This window comes from Tamandua tetradactyla, chromosome 5 (assembly GCF_023851605.1).
Source record: "Tamandua tetradactyla isolate mTamTet1 chromosome 5, mTamTet1.pri, whole genome shotgun sequence".
Taxonomy (NCBI): domain Eukaryota; kingdom Metazoa; phylum Chordata; class Mammalia; order Pilosa; family Myrmecophagidae; genus Tamandua; species Tamandua tetradactyla.
In genome coordinates, this window is record NC_135331.1 from 19,692,353 (window position 1) to 19,714,530 (window position 22,178).

General features: G+C 48.7%; 1 protein-coding gene across 7 annotated transcripts in view; it reads left to right on the forward strand.

Moving 5' to 3' along the window:
• The window catches only part of CCDC60 (coiled-coil domain containing 60), a 208,678-nt gene that overhangs the window by 156,394 nt on the left and 30,106 nt on the right, over window positions 1-22,178 (forward strand). For all 7 annotated transcript variants that reach the window (XM_077159974.1, XM_077159970.1, XM_077159976.1 and 4 more), the window contains 4 exons: window positions 5,306-5,413; window positions 16,268-16,358; window positions 20,185-20,256; window positions 20,452-20,686. In XM_077159974.1, coding sequence (XP_077016089.1) covers window positions 5,306-5,413; window positions 16,268-16,358; window positions 20,185-20,256; window positions 20,452-20,686 — 506 coding nt within the window. The remainder of the gene's footprint in view (window positions 1-5,305; window positions 5,414-16,267; window positions 16,359-20,184; window positions 20,257-20,451; window positions 20,687-22,178) is intronic.

The following is a 22,178-nucleotide window of genomic DNA, read 5'->3' on the forward strand; positions in this document are numbered from 1 at the left end:
TGCCAGGAACCAGTGCTTCAAGGAAATGAAAATGATGCAGTGGGTTCTACGCTGCTCTGTCTGTCTGTCTGTTAAATATTTATTAGGCCTTATGGTGCCCAGGGAAGATGTCACTCCAGAGCACTCTGCAGGCATCATGTCATTCACTCCTCCCGGGTGCCGCGTGGATGAAGGTATAGCATTTTCCCCATCTGCAGGAGAGGAAGCAGGTGCTCAGAGAGGTGTACCTGCCTACCCAGGGCCCCAAAGCTCGGCGTGGGGCTGTGCTAGGGTTTTAAGCCAGGTGTGTCTGGCCTCAGAGCCTGAGCTCTCATCACACAGTGCCCCAAAAACTGTATTCAAAGGTCTGGCCTTTGAGGTCCAATCTCTAGTCTCTTGGACTTGAAGATTAAGAAGAAAGCAAGAGCGAGGTCACAGGAGCAGATGGTCAACAGGAGAACATCACCCATAAGTGCCCTTAGATGACGGGGAGAAGATGCCGCCACCACCTTCGTCATCATCGCCGTCACCCTCACCCACAGTGCACAGCCCTGTTCCTGCCTGGTTCAGCCTTTAATGAGCCGCCACCCCGTCTTCCTTCTTCTCTGCCTCTGATCAGTGTTATCATCAGCTTCTTGGCAGACCTCCTTGTCCAGGCCATTCCAGCCTGCAGTCTAAGCCTGCTCCTCTTAAACCACCTCCTCGCAATAAAAAAAAATAGACCTACATTTTCTTATAATATCGCTTACAAAAACTTGCAGTTCTGCCCGTCTTCCCGCAGACAAGCACTCTGAAACGAATGGTGGACATTAGTGGCTCTTAGACTTACATCCACGTCATCTGGGGTTGGGACTCGGGGGTGAGGAGTGCCTGGCAATACATCCTCCTAGATCCCGGTCTCGATTCATTTCCTCTGAGTAAGCTGAGGCTCAAAGCAGCCGTGGCAGTGACTGGAGAGGATTTCTTTCCCATCTTCTATGAATGCCAGATGGGGCCACGGAAGCCACAGAGTGAGAAGAACTTTGCCAAAGATCGCACAACAGGAACCCTGAGCCCCAGCTTCCTAGGTCAGATCTTTAGGCCGTGTTCGTTACATAGGCTAGCAGTGTTATTATCACAGGGGCAGCGGCCCTTATTTGTTACACCCTAGACCAGGAGCTGGCAAATGTTTTCTTAAAGGATCAGATATTAAATATCTTAGGCTTCACAGACAGATGGTCCCTCTTGCAAGTGCTCAACCCTGCCATTGCAGCATGAAAGCTACAGCAAACGGAAGTGGTCCTGCTCGAATCAAATGCTCACAGGTCCGCAAGTCAGCAGCTGGTTCTGCTGGGCCACCCCTGCTCACCTGCTCCTAGCTGGGTTTACCTCTGGATCTGCACTCAGCTCTCCGGGGGGCAGCTGCAGGCTGGCTGGCCTCCAGTGGTCTCATTCACAGGTCTGTTGGCCGGTGGGTTGTTGGGTTAGGGTAGAGGAGTGGCTGAGCCACATGTCTTGTCATCTAGCAGGCTGGCCCAGGCTCGTTCACATGGCCATTGGGAAAGGTTCCAAGAACAAGAAGCCGAAGTACCCAAAGCCTGTTGAGGCGGGGGCTCGGAACCGACACAGCAGCACTTCCGCCACAGTCTGTGGGCCAAAGCCAGTAGAGTGGGCACGGGACAGCGCCTCGTAGTGGGAAGACTGCACAGCCACATTGCAGAGGGTGTGGATGCAGGGAAGGTTGAAAAGGGAAGACATTTTTGTAAATCTACAAGAGAGCAGCAGGGCACAGTCTGCCTGGTCAGTTCTGGAATTCTCATTCATCGCATCAGCTTATGCAAACCATCCCTCTGTGAGACCTTTCAGCCCCTGTGTAATTGATCCCCAAACCAGCTGAAAATCCTGAATCGACTCAGTGGGGATCAATTCAGTCACGTCAAGCAAGCCTTGACTTTATCTTTAAAGAAACGGCAGTGCGGGTGTGGGGGGAGTCTGTACGAATGAGGAAAAGCCCCTCGTTTCCTCTCTGAGATGACAGAGCCGCCCGTCACAGCCTTTTGTAAGAGGTGGGCCTGCCAACCCTGTCCAGGCAGCAGTGGGTGCGTGGAGTGACTTTGTACGCATTTTCTGACTTCTCGGAGACAGAAAAAAAATGTTGTTTCCTCCTCGGGGATGTTTACACCACTCAGATTCCGGTGCTTATGGCTGCTCCGTGGAATGGGCATTCCGTGCGTGCTGACCACCGGCTGCTCGCCCCAAGTTTCTGAGCCCAGGGATTTTACCAAACAGGCTTTGTGCACCCCATTTGGCTTTTTTTTTTTCGTTTCATTTTTTGCCTGTTATGCCCTGAATTTAAGAAAATCAATGCTTTCTCTTTTAATTTGACAAAAATCCAAGGTACTATGCACAGTCATCATGAGAAGGGACCAATTTCTTGACGGCATGTTTCTGGGGACATTTTTTCTGCTTTTTAGTTTATTTAACTGCAGATTAGAGGACTGGGCATTGGAGTCAGAGCCCAGAACCCCATCCTGGGGCAAAGGCAGGGGTTTTACCCAAACCAAAGACACGCTTTGGTTAAGAATGTGGACCCGAGAGCCAGACTGCCTGGGCTCAGCATCCCGCTCTGCCACTGTTGGCTCTGGTGACCTTGGACAAGCTACGCAGCCCTTCTGTGAGTCAGTTTCCTCATCCATAAAATGGGGATAACAACAGTGCCTCTTTCACAGGGTGATTATAAGGATGAAATTGGTTAGTAGAGGTAGAACACTTACAACACAGTCTGGCAACGAGAAAGCACCCTATAGAAGTGTTTCCTAGTAGTATCATTTTGTCGTTTCTGTTACTCTCCATCATTATCCTGGTGCATCTGCATACGAGGGTTGTCCCCAAGTTTTCCACTCAGGAAAATGTCGTACCTGAACCAGTGCAGTCCTACTGCATGTCTTCCATTCAGTCGCCAGAAACATAGTGAACCTACTATGTGCTAGGCACAGGGTACCCTGGAGTGGACGGGAGCCTAGCTTGTAGGCTCATGGGCTGGAAAGACAGGCACTTCTAGTACAGTAGCGATCTGAAGTGTGGGGCAAGGTGACACGTTGTAGGAATGGGGGAAGCCAAGAGACTCTGTAACCTCTTTGGAGAGTGCCTAACCCAGACCTGGAGTAATCAAGGAAGTGACAGCTGAGCTGAGACCCACTCAGTGAGAGACGGAGGAGGAGGAAGGAACTTGTATGTCAGGAGCAGAGAAGAGTGCTAGGCACCTCACTTCACCCTCACTCTGACTCTTTGAAGCCAAGTTACATGATTGCCATCATTTTACAGATGAGAAAACTGAGAGTCTGGGAAATGAAGACATTTGGCCAAGACCACATGACTAGTAAGGGGCAAAACGAGGATTTTTAACCCCGGGCAATGTGGACAGGGAGTGTGGTGAGTGTGAGCAAGAGAGCGGGATTTTGGCAGGCTGCAGATGGCAACCCAAGGGGCTAAGTGGGGCTGGAGAGACAGACGGAGGTCCTGCGTGCGACGGTTTAGGAAGGCTGAAGGTTTTAACAAGGGAGGCGTGGCATCCGGTTTATCACCTGCGGAAATGAATCTCACGCTCACATGCCCCTCGTCCCCGTTGACAGATAAGACCCCATCCCCACTGAGCTCCCTTTGCTTGTTGCCCCCTCCCCTCCCTACTTCCGCCCCTTGCCTCCCAAAGCCCACCCCACAGGGCCTCTGGGATGTGCAACACAACAGCGGCGTCTCCCCGGGCCTTGCAGCCGCACAGGTCTATAGTGAAAGTGCAGGGAGGCCCTGAGCTCAGCACAAGGCAAGCTGCGGCTGTCGCTGCGTCTGGACATGGCCCAAGTGTCCCGTAGGGGCAACGATGGCATCAGGGGGGCAAGAGAAACAAGAACGGGAAGGACTGGGTTTACAGATTTTGAGAGTAGAAGCAAGGGAATAGTAGGTGCTTAGTAAATAACTTGGGAAAGGAAGGAAGGGGCTCCAAAGAGAAAGAAGAGAGCTGCTGCCCTCTCGTTTTCCTGAGACCTGAGGGACACAGCCGCCCAGTGCATGGGAGGGGCCAGTTCCCTTTGAGCCGCAGGAAACACTCACCTCTCAAGAGACAGCCTGGAGTGACCCTGGACAGGCTGCTTACCTGAGCCCCAGGCCTGGGGGCTCCGCCTTCTGAGGAGGTGCTTTCCTGGAAGCGGGGAGTGCAGACTCCTTCCTGCCCTGAGAGCATCAGGCCCAGGAGCCCTGGGGAGGAAGTATCGATCCAGGCAGGGTGCAGTTCTCAGTTCCCTGGAAGAGCAATTAGACAGGTTCATAATGGAGGCCTTTGGCCCATTAGTGCAAGAGGAGAGCTTGGGGCGGGTGGGGAGGGTGGGGGCTGCTCAGGATGCTACCTGGCTTCCAGGAAACCCGCAGCAGAGGCTTAACCCTCTCCTGACCCCACCGCAGGGGCCCACCAGGCACTGCACCGGCTTCGCCCAGAGTTCAGGCCCACGGGAGCTCAGCTCTGGGGCAAGACAGACTCAGGTTCAAATCCTCACGAATTCTAGCAGCGCGACCTCGGACAGTCCCCTCCCCCTGCCTCCGAAAAGAAGAGGGGATAATGGTGTCCTCCTCCCAAGGTTATAATGCAGGTTAAATGAGATATCCAGTCCCATCCCTGTCCCCAGCAAGCTGTGTGGCCTTGAGGATGCAGATGCACCACTCTAAGCCTGTTTCCTGCCCTTTCACCTGTGCATAACATTTCTGACCCAACGAGTTTGTTGGGAGAATTAAATGATGTGTGTGAAGCGCCCCAGGCAGTGCCTGGCTCCCTGTGGGTGCTCAATGCAGGGTGTTCCAAAAGTCAGAAACCATAGGGGAGGCTTATTTTTAAACAGCACGTTAGTTAGGCTTTCAAATAATATGCTCAATGCACCTTCCTTCAACACCCAGCTGCATTTCCGACTTACAGAGTCCAGTTGTCAAACCGGAGAGGGGAGTGGAGAGTACAACAAATACACTATTTCCCTGTGCTTCCAGACTTTTGGGACACTCTGTAGTATATTTATTAGTCCAGATAACTTAGTGTAGGGTCATCCCGTTCCAAACCAGGGCTCTGCCACCCCCTGGCCTGTTGACCTGGCACAGCTTTCCTAAGTCTTCTGCTACCCCGACTCCCCATCTGTAAAGCGGAGCTAAAGCAGACCTCCCAGACCATTGCCAAGGCTTCCTGGGATCATGGCTGCAAAAGACTTAGGCTTTTTTTTTTTTTTTTTTTTTTTTTTTTTTGCCTAAGAGCATGGCCGCCAGCTCTGCAGCTATGAGCCTGCTCTAACAGGATCCCTCTGTGTCTTTGCAGGGAGCCCCTCTTCCGCCAGCTCTGTGCCCTCCACTGGCTCCTGGAGGCCCTGACCATCGACCACAGCCACCACACCATGAAACCCGTGATCACCTGCTGGAATCTCAAGTATGCTGCCCCAGTTAGTCAACCTGTAGTAAAACAGCAGCAGAGCCGGCAGTGGGGGAGAGAGCCCCCTCCCTGTGCCTTCCTCCCTCCCCAGCCCCCCCACCCCTGCTGCTTTGCAGGGGTTGGTTTCAGAGCCTTCCTGTGCACACTCTGCCGCCCCCGCTGCAAACGTGAAGTTTTGTACAGGCCTGCACTCCTCTCCCAGCTGCGCGCCCCTCTCCGAGCTGCGCGCCCCTCTCCCAGCTGCACGCCCCTCTCCCACCCTGTGGACCTCTCTCCCAGCTGCATGCCCCTCTCCCAGGCTACAGGCTCCTCTCCCAGCTGCACGCCCCTCTCCCAGGCTGTGGACCTCTCTCCCAGCTGCACGCTTCTCTCCCAGTTGCCCACCCCTCTCTCAGCTGCACGCCCCTCTCCCAGGCTGCAGGCTCCTCTCCCAGCTGCACGCCCCTCTCCCACCCTGTGGACCTCTCTCCCAGCTGCACGCCCCTCTTCCAGGCTGCAGGCTCCTCTCCCAGCTGCATGCTTCTCTCCCAGTTGTGCGCCCCTCTCCCAGTTGCGCGCCCCTCTCCCAGCTGCATGCTCCTCTCCCAGGCTCTGCATTCAGGGACATGGCGTTGACAGCTTGAAATCAGCCACAGTGGGGGTGCTTATACCAGGGGAATAAGCAGGCCACAAATCGGGGCTTTTTTGGCTTTCTGTTTTGTTTTGCTTTGCTTCCTTTGAGACTCCCACACACATCCACCTCTAAACTTCTTGACAATCTCTTCCTGAGTGGTGTCTTGGTTTGTGCCTCTTTCTTTTCCGCCTTCTCCTCTTCTCCCCTCTCCCTTTTCTCCTTGTTCTTGGTTTTCTTTCCCTTTATTTCAAGGTGTTTTGAGTTATTTTTCACTCTGTAATGCTGCTGTCTCCGTTTGGATCCAAGGGAGAGCTCAGCACTCAGGTCCCTTGGGCATCTGGCTTTCCTTGGGCAGAAGCTCCAGAAACATTAACTACACCGAGGAAAGTGTTAGCTGTGTCCCCACCAGAGGGGAAGGCTCATGCAGAAGCCTTGTGCCCACCCTTGCAGAAACTGCAGTGCCCAGGGGAGGGGGACAAGGAGAAGGCAGGCAAGGACCTGCCTCTTTAAGAGGGGGTGGAGGAGGGGGGCAATTGTCTGGATGGTCTGCAAGAATGGGACAAAAATGGGGAAGACCCAGGACTTGGGCAACGGGGTTTGTTCCATGACAATCCCAGGCTGATTTAAATAAAATATCCCCCCTCCCCAGTGCTAACCCTCCCCACCCCACCCCCAGGACTCAGTTATGGGCACCCTTTCCCAGCCCTGCCCCCCAGGTGAATTGTCTTCTTTCTCTTCCAAAATCCTGTCTTAATTAACTGGGCCCTCCTCAGGACATCTGCCATCCATCGCCACCAGTCGCCTCGACTCACCTCTTTCACCAGAGCCCAGATAAACTAACTTCAGATGCAGCCGCAACTATGAGTCATGCATCTATCTGGTTTCAGGCCCCTGATTCCAATTGAGTCCCTGTTTTTGGCTAGGATGAATTCAAAACTGTCATTTCCTCTCATGCAGCCGTTTGCAAAAAAAAAAGCAGAAAATCTTTTTTTTGTTAATGGAATAAATGTAAAATGACTTTTTCTAAACGAAGCTTCTGCATGAAGGAGGCCGAGGACCCTTCCCACCATGCACTGCGCCCCCCAGTTATTCCCAAAATATCCATGTGACTTCCAGAATTTCTTTGAAAACCATAGCCTTAAAACCTTTCCCTACTCAAGTAATACATGAATACAATTTTTTCTCTTTGAAAATTTTCTCAAAAAAAAAAAAAAAAACAGAAGTATATGAAGTTTGAAAGCCTTTATTCTCCCCCAGAAATCCATCCCTTCCCCAAAGGAAACCCTTTTCAAAGGTTTGAATTACTCCTTCCAGCCCTTTCTAATGCCTTCCCTTTACATACATGCATAGATACACAAGCTTTTTGACAGAAATGGGTTCACACTCTATGTATTATCCTCTGCTTGATTTTTTCCCTTTTACAGTATGCCATGGGCATCTTTCCATGATGGGACATGTAAATTCCCACATTCTCTTTAACAGCTTTGGAGAATCCCGTGGTATGGGTAGACTGTAATTTAGACAGATAACCATTTCTCTTTTGGTGGACATGGAGGCCCATTTTTTTGAGGTCTAGGTTTCTGCCATTTCAAGCACTACTGCAGGGAACATCTTTGTGTATGCATTTTCTGGGCCCAGTCAAAAATATTTCTGCTGGCTGGATTCTGAGAAACGGAACTGCTGGGTCAAAGCAACATCTAACTTTCTTCACAGCTGATTGCTTAGAGTCTAAGAAAAAGGTCCCTGAGCCAACAGACTCCTAATAGCATTTCACCTCCTGAGCAAGCCACCAGCTGCAACAATTTGCGCCATGACATGCAAGCACCTGTTCTCCCAAACCAAGAAAGGATGTCATCTAGGGCTGGGATTGAGGAGAGGAAAGGGCCAATTTTACTTCCTCTGGTTGGTTTTAGAAATGTGCCCAGAATATGAGTGGTTTTCTTTTGTTTTTGTTTTTTCTCTAGTGAACCATTTGCTGTTGGTGGGGATTTTCATTGGGAGTCAGTGGTGCACTGATAAATGTCTAATAACCAGCTCTCCGGGGGAAGATACCATGATTTATAACAATGCCAATTTCCATGATGTAAATGCTTGTATCATGACCCATTATGAGCTACCAATGTGATGTGTCACTAAACTTGGAGTTGGCTCTCAAAAGTTGTATGATCCATCTCCTGTACAACACTCTTTGGGATTCATTTTTAAAAAAAGTTTGATATATTTTTTTTTGGTGGGGGGAGGATGGTTATATTCGCTAGAAGATGCCAGAAAGCATCTTTTTAGTGAACAAGGAAAGGCGAGGAATGTCCTCTCGCTAACACCTAATCCATAATTAGAAGGTTTTGCTCTTATATCACAGTGTGAATTTCTTCTAAATCTTCACAAATGCATTTTTTAAAGGCCAGAAGGATTAGAAGATTAAGGGCATAAGCTTATGCATAAAAATAGACCTGGTGGAGTCCAGGCATTTGCCACTCTATAGCTGTGTGACCTTGAGCAAGTCACTTAACATCTCTGGGTCTCTGTTTTTTCATCTATCAAATAGGCTCCTGCCTCATAGGTGTCATTGTAAAGGCCAAGCAGGATAAAGTCCATAGAGCCCTTAGCCCAATGCCTTGGAGTATAAGTGTCATTACATAGCAGCTATTAAAGATAAAAATCCCCATTTTAAATGGCAGTTTAGCTCTATGATATTCAATGCCACTGAGACTTAAGACGAGGAAGGAAATAAACTTCTGGCAGAATTTTACCAACAAATGAGCGAACAGATAACCAGGAATAAAATCCACACGACAGTCAAAATCTGGTCGCAAGCAGTCAGTGTCCCTAGTTATTAAAGCATTTTGAGGCATAAACTATGGATCCTGATAACCACCATGCATTTTCCAAAAAGAAATACCCATCCCTGGGACCCATACATCCCAGAGGCTTCATTTCCACTTGGTGCGTTGGCAGCTGGCAGATCCAATCCCTCCCGCTATGGATTTTTTTCTTTTTTTTGCACGGGCAGGCTCTGGGAATCGAACCCAGGTCTCCAGCACAGCGGGTGAGAACTCTGCCACTGAGCCACCAGTGCCCCACCCACACTATAGATTTCATAGCAAGAAAGTGGGGGTGGCCCGGTCCCTCAACGTGGGCTGGCTACAGGCAGGAGCAGCTCCCCAGCTGGCAGCTGCTAGCAGGGTGGGCTTTGCTGGGTGCAGGAAAGGCCCGTATTTGGGTGGATTGATGGATGGGTGAGCGAACAGATGACAGGCTTCAGGATGTCACTGAGGGCTACCTCCGAGTCTCTGCTTTATTTAAAAACAGAAAGAAAGAAGAAGAAAAAAAAAAAACTCTTGCCAATTTCATTGTGCGGCAATGCAAGCACTTTGTCATTTCCCAGCATCCTCATTCATTCTCCTGCTGCAGGGGAGTTTATTTCAGTTGACGAGAGGGTTGTGCCCACCACAGAAGGAAAACACTGAGCCCTGCGTCACGCATGAGCTAATTTCCCTTCTGTGAGAGACGGAAGCCTCTGGGCAAAGTTGGTCCTGATTTTACAAATAAAGACCCAAAAATCTTCATCCAAACCATTGGGACCAGCTGTGTTTCAGGATTCCAATTTTTTTTTTTTTCATTTTAGAAAAGAATTATGGGGCATATGCCGTAGAGTACATAACTCCCCTTCCTAGGGGGTCCTGGGCCAGTGCCCTATCATATTTCTGCAGAAAAAAATAAATATTTATGCTAAATACATGGTAAAGGTAAATGTCATAAAGAGCCTTCCATCCAGTCAGATCACTGCTTGCTGCCAAATATGTTATTAACATTTGGAGGGGGGAGGGTTTCAAGATCCTTTGGCTTTTGGAATTGAATGAGGCTGATGAACCTATTCTAGAATCATTCTAGAACATTCATGGCTGAAGACATCGTGTTGAGTGAGATAAGCCAGATGCAAGACAAATGCAGGTATGATCTCACTGATATGAAATACACCCAGAATAAGTAAATTCATAGAGACAGAAAGTGGATTAGAGGTTATCAGGGGTCAAGGGAAGGGGGAATGGGCAGTTATTGCTTAATAGGTAAAGAGTTTCTGCTTGAGGGCATGAAAAAGTTTGGGTGATGGGTTTTAGTGATGGTAGCCCAGTGTGGTGAATGTAATTAGTACCACAGAATTGCACACTCGAAAGGCGTTGAAATGGGAAATTTGGGGTTGAATATATGTTACTATGATTAAAAGTTGAAAAACGTGTGTGTGTGTGTGTGTGTATATATATGTATATGTACAGAAGTATAGTTATATGTATATAAAAGCAAGCACACCTTGACATTTCAAATACAACACAGCTAAATGTAACTAATGTGCTAGAATAATAATAGTTGGCATTAGATCTGTGTACACTAGGTACGTAGCGCACACTAAGCACACTTCCACCATGTACTGTGTCAAGCACTGCTCTGCATCTGTCCCCTCATTTAAGCATCATTCTGACTTATGAGGAAACTGAGGCACAGAGAGTCTAAGTGATTTGCTCAAAGCTGCACAGCTACTAAAGGATAATAAGCCAGGATTTGAATTCAGATCTCCTACTTGCAAAGTGGTGCATGCTTCACCACTAAATTTTTATTCTGTCTCTGTAATTAAAGAACATTCCGGTATCCTCCCAAAGAGAAAATCTCATTACAAAGTGGTATTTGTTAGGGAGCCCCGGGATATATAAGGGACCTGGCTTATTAAGACAGTGTGATCTATAAATACATAATTTTTTTTTTTTTTTTACAAAAAAGTCATTCACATAGTTTTGCAACTAACTTCTTTGTTGCATAACTGGATATAAGAGAACCATCTCTCCATGTCTGAGTCTCTCTCTTTTAATGGCCATGGAATTTATCAGCATATGAATCTGCAGGTATCTGTGTAACCATTTCCCCAAGACCTTTAAGTATTTTCCAGGTTTTCACTCTTATGAAACAATGCAGCATTGTTCCAAGAAACACATAATAGTAAATATATTTGAATTGTTTTGCCCCTGCCATGCAAAACCCAAGAAAGTCTCCATTTTCTTGAACCTGCTTTTTTTCCAGCACTGCTGGGAAGATAAGCAGTTAAGAAATGAGACAACATCCCTGCTCGTAAGAGCTTCCTTTCTAGTGATGGGGCTAGGAGGGGGCGGGGCGGGGAAGAGCCGACAGATAATAAAACGTGGTAATCAAGATACTCTGAGATAGCAATACATGCCATAAAGAAATTGATGAGGGGATATTACAGTGACAGGGAGGGGGTGTGTGGTTTTTAATTGGGTCATCAGGGAAAGACTCACTTGGGAGGTGACATATGAGTGAAATATCGGATTTCCCTGTGCTCTCCAATCTGCTCTCATTTTAATCGCACCCCTCACTCCTCCACTCTTATACTCAAGTGGACATTTTTAAAGGAGTCAGGGGCGTGGGTGTGTGTGTGTGGCAGGATGGTCAGAGCATCTGCACTCAGAAGGCAAGATTGGACAACCTGGCCCAGGAGGTCTCCAGAATTGTGTCCTTTTCCTCTCCATTGGTGCAAAATCAGCAGCTACCTCTGTTTCCATCTCGGAAGTGTGAACAGGTCCTAAACTGGCTGGACAGACTCCCCACCTTGAGAAACAGGTGGTTTAACCCAAACCCGAGCTCAGGAAGAGAGAGTGGAGGGCCTTAGGAAATGGCACTGATTGCCACTGTGGATTGGCATCTTCAGGGGCCCACCAGGAACAACATGTGCCAGTGTTGGGCTTGGTGGGCACAGCTGGGCAAGAGGCAGGCGGTGCTCAATGCCTTCGTCCCTTGATTTCTGGATAACAGGCGCCCCCAGAAAGTGTCAGCTTGGGGAAGTTTCAGTCTGAAAATTATAGCTCCTTCTCTCCACTGATCTGTCCTAGCGACTGGTCCTCCGCCACCCTCAGCCCCTCCTCCAAGCCACACTAAGATTCCTGTTGTTCAGTTCTAAACTGCATTCAGTTTTCCATACAAGGCACCATGCAAAACCCTTGACAAGCCTCATTTCATTTAATCTTTGCAACAATCTGGCATAGCTAATGTTGTCCCCGTCCCTTTTTTCACATTGAGGCTTAGAGAAGCTAAACACTTACAGAGTCCCACATCTAGGAAGCAGCAGGGCGGGCAGGGGACTGATGCCACCACTCTGCCCAATTCTAAATTCACACTTAAAATCATTTTCATTGTGGCAACATATATACCATAAAATTGCCATTTTAATGATTTCTAAGTATATGATTCGGTGGTATGAATTACACTTACAATGTGGTGCTGTCAGCATCTTCTACCACCAAAACCTCCTCATCACCCAAAACAGAAACTCTGTACCCACTGAGTAATTACTCCCTAATCCCCCTCCTCCCCAGCCCTGGCAAACTCCAATCTACTTTCCACCTCTAGGAAATTGCATATTCTAGATATTTCATGTAAGTGAAATCATGCAATATTTATCTCTTGTGTCTGGCTTCTTTCACTCAGCGTAATGTCTTCAAGGTTCGTCCATGTTGTGGCAGGTATCAATACTTCATTCCTTTTTTTTTTAACATGGGCAGGCACCAGGAATCGAACCCGGGTCCTCTGGCATGGCAGGCAAGCATTCTTGCCTGCTGAGCCACAGTGGCCCACCCACTTCATTCCTTTTTATGGTCAAGTAATATTTCTACATCCCATGGTCACCACCATGATCGACCGTTTTTCTGGTTCTGATCTGAGAGCTTAAGCCCATTGCTGGTAAATCAGGTGCATCAGTCAGGTGAGCGAGGTTTAGCTGCTATAACGAACATTTCCAAAATCTCAGTGGCTCAACACAAAGTCCATTTCTGGCTCTAACTCAGTGTTCAACCTGGGGGCACTCCTCGTTATAGTCCCACTTACTGTGAGCCCCAACTCAACCCACACTTCCACCAGCAAAGTCACTTTCATGCACACACACACACACACATATACACCAAGATGGAGAATGTATTATTTTCTTAATCATGTTACTGAAAATCACTGGGAGCTGAGTTTTTTACAAACCTGTTATTAAGATATAACAGATACAACTGTTTATATGGACTGTACATATAGACCTCGATCTTAAGAATATGCTTTGGCCTAGAAATGTCGTCTGGGAAGCATTTTTTCCTTGCTACATGAATCCACTCATCCGTTTTCTGCAACATGTGGAAGAAAAATTAGTTTGGACAGGGTCTCGTGAAATTAGGAAATAACCCCCCAGGTAAAAAGGTAAAGAAGCCAGTTTCAGTCTAGACAAACTTTCTGTTTTCAGATAACAAAAATGAAATGTAGGTGGAGAAATGGCTCATCAGGTCAATTTTAAATGTGAGACTGAATATAGCTCCACCGGCTAAGTTGCAATTAGTGGCATTTTATTTTCTCCTCTCCTCCTATCCCCCCCTGCTCCTTTTTTGGGAAAATGTTTCTATATTCTTGAAGAAAGCAAGTGACAGTGCCCCACTGGACTCCAAGATGCAGGGATGACCTAGGAATGTTTGGTGAGTGGCCGTAGTGTCCACCTGGCCAGGCCCTGGGGAAGGAAGTTGGCTTCCTGCTCCATCTCCACCAGCTGTGCAGCATCAGCCCACGGTGGGAGGTTCTGTTAAGTTGGCCAGGTTTTTTTTTGAGTTTTGGTTTTTAGGGTTTTTTTTTTTTTTTTTTTAATCCTTCCCCCATTGATCTTCCTTTGGGTTTATTTGCTACTGAAAATGAAACATCAGAAAGATGGATTCTCTCCAACCAGACCCTTTTTTTTTTTTATCAGTGGCTTTGCAAGAGCGAGAATGTGGGGCTTTGTAAGAGCTGTAGGAACCTTGGTGCTTTTTGAGCTCGTTTAGCCTCTGCTTGAAGTTGCAATAGATTTCGGGCATCTTAGAAGTCGGCAATGATGGGAAACTTCCATCTGCCCGACCGGGCCTGGATAGTGAAGGTTTCAGGAGCTTGGCTGGTACCAGATTTAATTTTAAAAGGGGGTTGGGGTTGCTTTTGAACTTCAAGAGGAAGGCTGGCGGCTCAGCAGAGAGTGCGTCAGCAGAGGGAAAAGCGAAGGGCCCTGAGGCCTTCAAAGGGACCGTCGCTAAGGCGGGATAGCCAGCCACAGCTTCCAGCTGGCCAGCCCTGAACCAGCCTTCAAAAGGGCCGCCTGTTTCCATACTGCCCACAGGACTGAGGCTCGCTCCTTCTTCCTCCGGCTGGATTTTAAATATTCCCCGATCTGATGACTCGAGGGAGAGGCAGGCAGAGCCCACGTTAAATGAGCTTTGCTGTTAATTATTGAGAGGGCTTTTTATTGTGTAATCAAACACAGAGTCTTACAAAAAACCTTGAAGCACAGCCTCGCCCCGCCCTCCCCAGCCCTCCTTCCGCCTCGGGGTCTGGGTGCTCCTCTCGTGGGTGCTGATTCAGCAAGGCCCCGCGGTGAGGCGAGAATACCCCTCCCCATCTGGCTCTGGGGCCCGGCCCCGAATGGTGAGAGACGCCATTCTTAGGTAAGGGTCATCTTCATCACCTTTGGCCTCCTGTATCCGAGCACCTTCCCCCCCCCCACCCCCCGCCAGCTCTCAGCAGGCCCCGACAAGCCCTGCTCCATCCTGTTTTCTGTCAGAATCCCCTCCCTTTCAAAACGCGTCTGTCCATCTGCTCGTTCCTTTAGTCCCTGTTCTATGCTACTTGACAACCAGTTGTATCAGTAAAAGGACCCCAGCTGTCTAAAACCCTTTCTGCAGAGAAAAGGGGATAAAGAATGGGGTGGTTGGATGGATGGACGGGCGGGTGGGTGGGTGGATGGATGGATGGATGGATGGGTGGTGGGGACAGATGGATGGATAGATATGATTAGGTAGATAGATAATTGGTGGGTAAAGATGATAGATTAGTAGGTAGGTGATTAGATACATGATAGATATATGATTAGATAAATAGATAGATGATGATAGACAGATAGCTAGATAGCTAGATCGATACAGATGACATGGTTTAGAAATCTTGCTTGTTAATAGAGACTTCGAGACGCACCCCACCCCATCCTGACATGCTGTAGCCAAAATCTGGAATCCAAAAGCTCTGAAAACTCAGTCTTTTCATAACTCATGTGACATCAAAATCTGGCATGAACCAAACCAATCTGGTGGCAAAGCCTGGCCTGAAGCTATTTACAGGCTTTATTTATTGTATCTAGTATAAATACTCATACATTTCATTGCAGAAATATTAATGTTAATTCATTTGTTGCCAGAACTCTGCCCCAGGCCCCAGTGGAAGGATCATGTAACCTGTGGTATATGCAGTGTATTTCCTCTCTAAAATGCCAGAACTGGATGTGGCAACACATCTGGTCCCACAGGTTTCAGAGAAGGGGTTGGGGCATGTCCCTGACTGCTGGGACTTCAGTCTCCTACACAGGACTGTCCCCTCCCCCAAGGGTAAGGCAGGAATCTGAGTTTTGTGGAGCCCAAATTTTATTTAATTGGGGAGGAAGCGCCTTAAGAAAAAAAAAAAAAACGACAATGCAAAAGTTAAGTACAGGGGCCCTGGAGGGGTGCCTGCAGATGAGGGGCCCTGAGACTTTAGCTCCATTGCTTTCAGTGTAAATCTGCATCTGCATAAGTGACTTGAGCCCACTGAGTTAGTTTTCTCATCTGTGAAAAGGGATGACAGTGACTTCTATGACAGGGTTTTCCTGTGAAAAAGACAGACGTGCCCTGCTCATGGCATGGTAGAGATTGCTCAATAAAACCAGCACCAGTTATTTTCATTGTGTGACCCCCCGCAGCCCTCCCCCACCCTTCCCTAGTCATATCTTCTCTGGGTTACTCAGAAGTGTCCATGACAGTGGGACCCTTAGGCGCCTGGGCAGGTGGGCATTCACCTCACCCCAGGAGTAACTGCAGACCTGCCCTGGCATCCATGGGGGGCACATGAGCCCAACATGCAAATAAACGCAGAGGATACATAGATAGACAGATCCCACTTCCCTGCAGCCCCATCCAGGAAGCGGTGGTCTCTCCTAACCTCAGTTTCCCCCATGAGCCCCACCCCCACCCCCAGCCGCGGCTACGAAGAAGTGTCCCTCCCTCTTCTTGGCGAGTTCAGGAGAGAGAAAACAAATAACTCATAGCAGAGACAAGCCACCATTTATCCTCTACTTATTGCATTTCTTAAAAGAGCTTGTTGTAATAAACTAAGGCTTTGGAAACAGAAAAGTCATCACACTGTTTCTCTCTCAGGGACCCAGGTGGGAGCAAGAGCACGATAAAGAAAATCAATAAGGACAAGTCCATGGGACAGAAGTGGGAGCACTTCATCTCAACGCCCAAGGTAACAGGCAGCACGCCGTTGCCAGCCCCCAACTGGTGGGGGTTTGTTTTCCGCCCGTCTTTCCTCTGATGGGATTTTCTTTTCTAGTTAGTTCTCAGGGATCAGGGAAGACAGAATCACCCGCTGTTGGGTAGTTTTTGTACATCTTAATTAAAATGGTTGTATGGGGGTTAGAGAAGAGATGGCACATGGCCGGACACCACCTGTCAGGAAAGGGGAGGGGCGTGCTGAGGGGCGCTCGATAAGATGTCAGCAGAAGGAAGCAGACTCATCTCACGCCATCGCTGAAATCAATAACAGTCATTTCTTCCTCTCTCGTTTCTTGAACTCAGTGGGAAAAAAAAAAAAAGGAGCGATTCGACAGACAGCATTTTCTACCAACTAGATCATGAGATCTATTATTTTTGCCCAACGCTATTTCTAACTCCAAACGTCCCCAACTCATTTACTTGACAAACAAGTGACATCATCGCCATCATCATCAAAACCATAATAATTTCAAGAAGTACTATTTAGACAATGTTTGCTGAAATTGCCCCTTTCCCCCCAAAATGGGTTTCACGCTCGTCCCCGCCCACCTCACAGAGTTAATGAAGAGCCTGGAAGCAATACAAAAATTCAGTATGAAACTTGACAACGTTGAGCGTTACTGCCATTATGTACTTTTGAGAGGCAGCTTTTGAAAATAATTGCAATCGACCAGGTTCTGTGTGAAGGAAGCACTTTGGGGTGTGTTATCCAGTTCTGCCCTTTTAATAATCCCACAGAGACACTATTGATTATCCCCAGGTGAGAGAGCAGGGAATTGAGGGCTCAGCGAGGTTAAGCGACTCACATAAGGTCACACAGCCGAATAACGGCAGTCAGGAGCTAATCCTGTGAGGGTTTCTGAAACGCTGTCCTCTACAGATGCATGTTCTCCATGATGTTGTGATTTCAGTCGTCCCTCATGAAGGTTTTCCCCACTTTCTCACTCTTTCATCTGGGCTCTCCTAGACCTGAGAAGGAAGAACCTTAGTTTTTATCATAGAAAGTTGCCATGGAGATATCATATGCATCCATCTCCAGGGGTGCACAGAAAAAGCAGCGGGAGGCACAAACATAAAAAAAAAAATGTCCTTCAGGAATATTCATGGCTGAAATTGGAGGAGGGAAGAGTGTGGAAATGCCAGCTTGAACTCTCCCTGAATCGAATTTCCCAGCCAGTTTGTTGGTCACGCCTCAGGCTGTAGGGTGGTCCACTCTGTGAGCGTGGGAACACTAACTTAGCCATCGGGAGACCTGGCTCAGCTACCCACGCGCCATGTGAACTTGAACAGACATTTCCCATCCCCTGGTCTCATTTTCCCACCTATAAAATGAAGGCTTTGAAAAAGTTTCCCCATCCTACTCCCTTGATCCGTGATATCTACACACATAAAGCTGATCTGTGCCAAAGCAGGGTCATAAACTCAAATGTACCATAAGGGCCAGTTGGGGCACAAATAAGAGAGGCAGGCTGGGTGGAAGGCAGGAGGGAGTGGTGAGGTCTGTGGCAAACTAGAGCAGCCTTCCTAGTTAAAGGAAACAATCTCTGTTCAGCTTCAGTTCATTTTACCGCATGAGAATGGAAGCCCAGGGTTTATCATTTTCTAGAAAAACCAATAACCTAGGTTTTTACATAAACATCTCCCAATTTTTTAAATGCTAGGCAACTAAACATGTCTCCCTATTGTACCACCAGTTTGCAACCCCTGCTTCTAGAAAAATATAAGGAACTAATCGGGAAAATCTTTTTCCTTTGTTGCCCCAAAGCGGTCCCTACCGAGATGGAACACAGCAGGCACTTAACACCAACCTGAATGAAATATGGAAAACAGAGAGGTATTGGGGGGATTTAAGTCAATTCAGAGAGAGTCAGTTCAATAAAGGGCAGGCAGGATGCTGCAACTGCCTGTCACATCTTCCCCTCCTCATTGTATTTTTCTGCCACTCTCAATTAATCACAAGTGTCAGCCCCTCACTTTGGATTTCCTGGCTGGGGTGGTTAATTGAATTTTAATTAATGGCAGGCTCGAGCAGCTTGAGATGAAATCCTAACACAAGGAAGACGAGGAAAATGCCTGCAGAGTTCTGGGTACAGAAAGCTCTTCTGAGATCACCCAGCCATCCCTCTCATTTCATAGATGAGGAAACTGAGGCAGGGCAAAGCGACTTGCTCAACGCCTCCCTGAGGCTCACTGGCTCTTGGTCCAGTGCTCGGTGCCAAGCCCCAGGCTGCCCCCATAATGCAATCTGCCCAGCCTCCAAAATGACGTTGATCTAAACAGTGTGATTCCAGCATCGTAATTCACATTGTGCCAGGTGAAAAAGGCAGAGGTGGTTGTTCTGTCCGTGAGTTCTGTTATCATCTCTCCTTAGGGTGGTGGGGAATGGTGGGGCTCGCTGTCATTCTGGCCGGCTCGGGGCCAGTAGCTATGTCAGGACGAAGGGGAAACCATATCAAACTCATTTATCCAAAGGTAGCATGTGTCAGCTTTTTATATTTCCCTTTTCTTTAACCACCATCATTTTTGTAATCCACATGCCCCCTTGGAGATGTGGTTGAAGCCAAGCTGAAACTCCACTTGCCCGGCCTGTCACATTCCAAAGCATTCTGTCATTTGTGTAGAGTTTTGCTGAAGATATGGGGGAAGTAGGTATCACGGGGAGAGATCACAGCACCCCTCCCACTTGATTTACACACACCGCCCCCTCTCTCTTCCTCCCCTTCCCCCACCCTCTCCTTCCCTTGTGCAACCAAGAAATTCCTGCCTCTTCCAGTTCAGGGGAGTCCCACCCGCCCCTTGAGGAAGTCAATCAAAAAATTACTTCTGATTACATGCACTGAAATGGAACTGCTGGATACATTTTCCCCCACCCCGTTAACTATTCATTAAATGTTGATGTGGCCTTCAGTCCTGCCTATTCCCCTGTCCTCTCGCCTAGACCATCAAACACCCAAATGTCAGAAAGAACTTCGTGCACAGAAGGGCTCTCTCATTTCAAATGTCCTCATAAGTGTGGCTCCTGACCGACTGTGTACACAGCGCAGCCCTGTCCCGCGCTCGTCCCCACGCCCGCTGTATACCTGGTCCTCCAGAGGCCACCAGAACCATTGGCATAAGTTCAGGGGTACTGTCAGTGCCCCCCGAACAGGGCATCGAGGACGTATAAGAAAAGCCTCGCAATTGCCTTTGGCCTCAGCCTGACCTGGAATTGAATCCCGGCTCTGCCACTGGCGCTCTTGGGCGAGCTAGGAGACCTCTCTGAGAGCTGGGTCGTGAGTATAGCAAGAACCTGACCCCACACAGCACATTCTGAATTGGCACAGATCAGGTGTGGAAGTGGGCGTGTGCACACACACACACACCTGTGACCTATCGTCTCCGCCCCTTCCCTCCCACAGCCTGTAGTCCCCTAACTCTCCCTGCCTAACCTTGATGCCATCTAGGACTCGTCACCCTGTCCTCCCCACCCCCACCCCCCGCCCCAGCCCCTCCCTGACCCCCATTGCCTCCCCAGAAGTCTGCCTCCCCCCCCCCCCAAATTTCAGGCCTAGAATTTTCCCCAATCTATATTCTTTAGGAAACACTGGTGACTATCACGCGTCATTCCTTGAGGACCAGGCACCCACTTGGCGAACAAGAAGTTGTCCCCGGCTCCTCCGGCAACACCTAAAATCCTGCATTTGGCTTCCTGCCGAGACTCTTTGGAAACCACCAGGCTCATTGAGTAGAATAAGTCACATCATGTTTGCTTGCTTAATAACACACATTTTAAAATTCTCTCTCTTGATTTGTGACAGAGGTCACTTCCGACCCAGGATATGTCTCATGGTGTGTGGAAAGAGTCAAAAGGAACTCACATTCTGAACCAGGTTTTAACCTTTCTCCTTCCTACTTTGCTTCCTCCTTTTAACTCCCCTCCCTTCCTCTCTCCGTCCCTTCCTTCCCTCTTCCCTTCCCCCCTCCTCCTTCCTCGTTCTCTTTGCTTCCTCCCTCCTTCTCCTTCTTTCCTCCCTCCTTCTCCTTCTTTCTTTCCAAACTCCCTCTTTCTTCTCGCTTTCCTTCAGACCAAGAAGCTGAAAACCCCTGCCCTGCGCGCCGCCAGCCGCAAGCCCAGCCGCCGGGGCTCCACGCTCAGCCTGTCCCGCACCAGCGGGGGCTCGTCCCCCCAGGGCAGCATGCTGTCCGTGAACCCCGGCTCGGACGAGCTCCCGAGCGTGGGCACCCAGGTGACGGGCAGCAAGGACGTCGAGGACAACGAGTCGTCTTCCACCAAACAGGACGAGGAGCCGCTCCATGTCAGTAAGTCCCACCTGCGGTCTCACCACTCTGCCCCGACTCTTCGCCTTTAAGCCAGACTCCAAGAGCCGCTCCTGCCCCACCTCGTCCCCCCCCCCCAGCCCCTCTCAGGTAAGGGAGACATCGGGGTCCCCCAGCCCCGGCCAATTTCCTCGAACCCCCTGCTCTCCCCCGGTGATGACAGAGGCACTTCATACACTCCATAACTTGGATTGTTACTCTCAGCCATTTCCCCCAAGGGCCATCACCTGCCTTCTTAAATTTTAGTACTCTATCTTCTTTAGCCCAATTTATACAGAATATTATCATTTCAACATGTAATCGATATAAAAATTATTAGCAAGGCACTTCACATTCATACCAAGTCTTTGAAATCCAGTGTCTGCTTTTTTTTTTAACGGCTTTATTGAAATATAAGTTACATACCATAAAGTTCACTCATTTTAAGTTGTGCTAGTTAATGATTTTTAGTGAATTTACAGAGTCGTGCAACCATCCCCACCATGTAATTTTAGAACGTTTCCATCCGCCAAGAAGGAAACCACTTGTTCTAACCACCCTTCTCTCCCTGCCCACCCTTCTCTTCAGACAGCTGCAAATCTACGTTCTGTCTCTAGGGATTTACCTTTTCCATCTATTAAACAGATGGAAATTGCATCACTCTGTGATGCCCTTTCTGGAATAAGCCTTTTCAGTGGATGCACACAACCTGGGGACACAGACCCTTTGGAGAATCTTCCTCCAGGAAAACATGTAGACATACATATATGCCTTCGCTAGTGTCCGGGCAGAGCCCGCCTTCTCAGCCAGCCTTCTTCCAGGTAGTCTAGAAAGTTCGTGCCAAGCAAGGCTGCGAGGAGTTTGGGTTGGGGCCCCGGGCCAACCTAGAGTAAAGCCTTGATGGTCAAAGCCATCAGTGGGCAGACGCGCATAATCCCTCAGAGTAACAACTGCCAGCGAGAAAGACCCCCACCTTCGCCCCTGCCAACTAAGGGGCTGAGAAAGGCTTCAAGCGCCAGAGAGCTCTTTGCTGCACAGAAGTAATATCTGGGCTGGAGATCAGCCATCAGCAGATGGGTGGCCCGCATGGATTTCTCAGACCCTCTTTCATTCCACGTGCGTTTATTGAGCACCTACTGCATACCTGGAACTGAGCGTTTCGCTACCTGCCCTCCTCAAGCTTACATTTTAGAAGAAGGCAGACCATAAACAAGAAAACCATAAAAAGCAAGGTGATTTCAGATAATTCATGTCCAGCAGAAAATAAAAGCGGCTGTTGTGCCAGAGAGAGCCTATTGGTGGGCTTGGGACGAATTTAGCCAGGGTGGTTAGGGAAAGCCTTGCTCAGTTCTGACATTTGAGCTGGGGCCTGGAAATGTGACGCTGGGGAGGGAAGCAGGGACCAGAGCATGCAGGGTCTTTGTAGGGCAAGGGAAAAGCTTCAGGATTATTGGAGGTGCAACAAGGAGACTTGGGAAGGTATAGGAGCAACAGG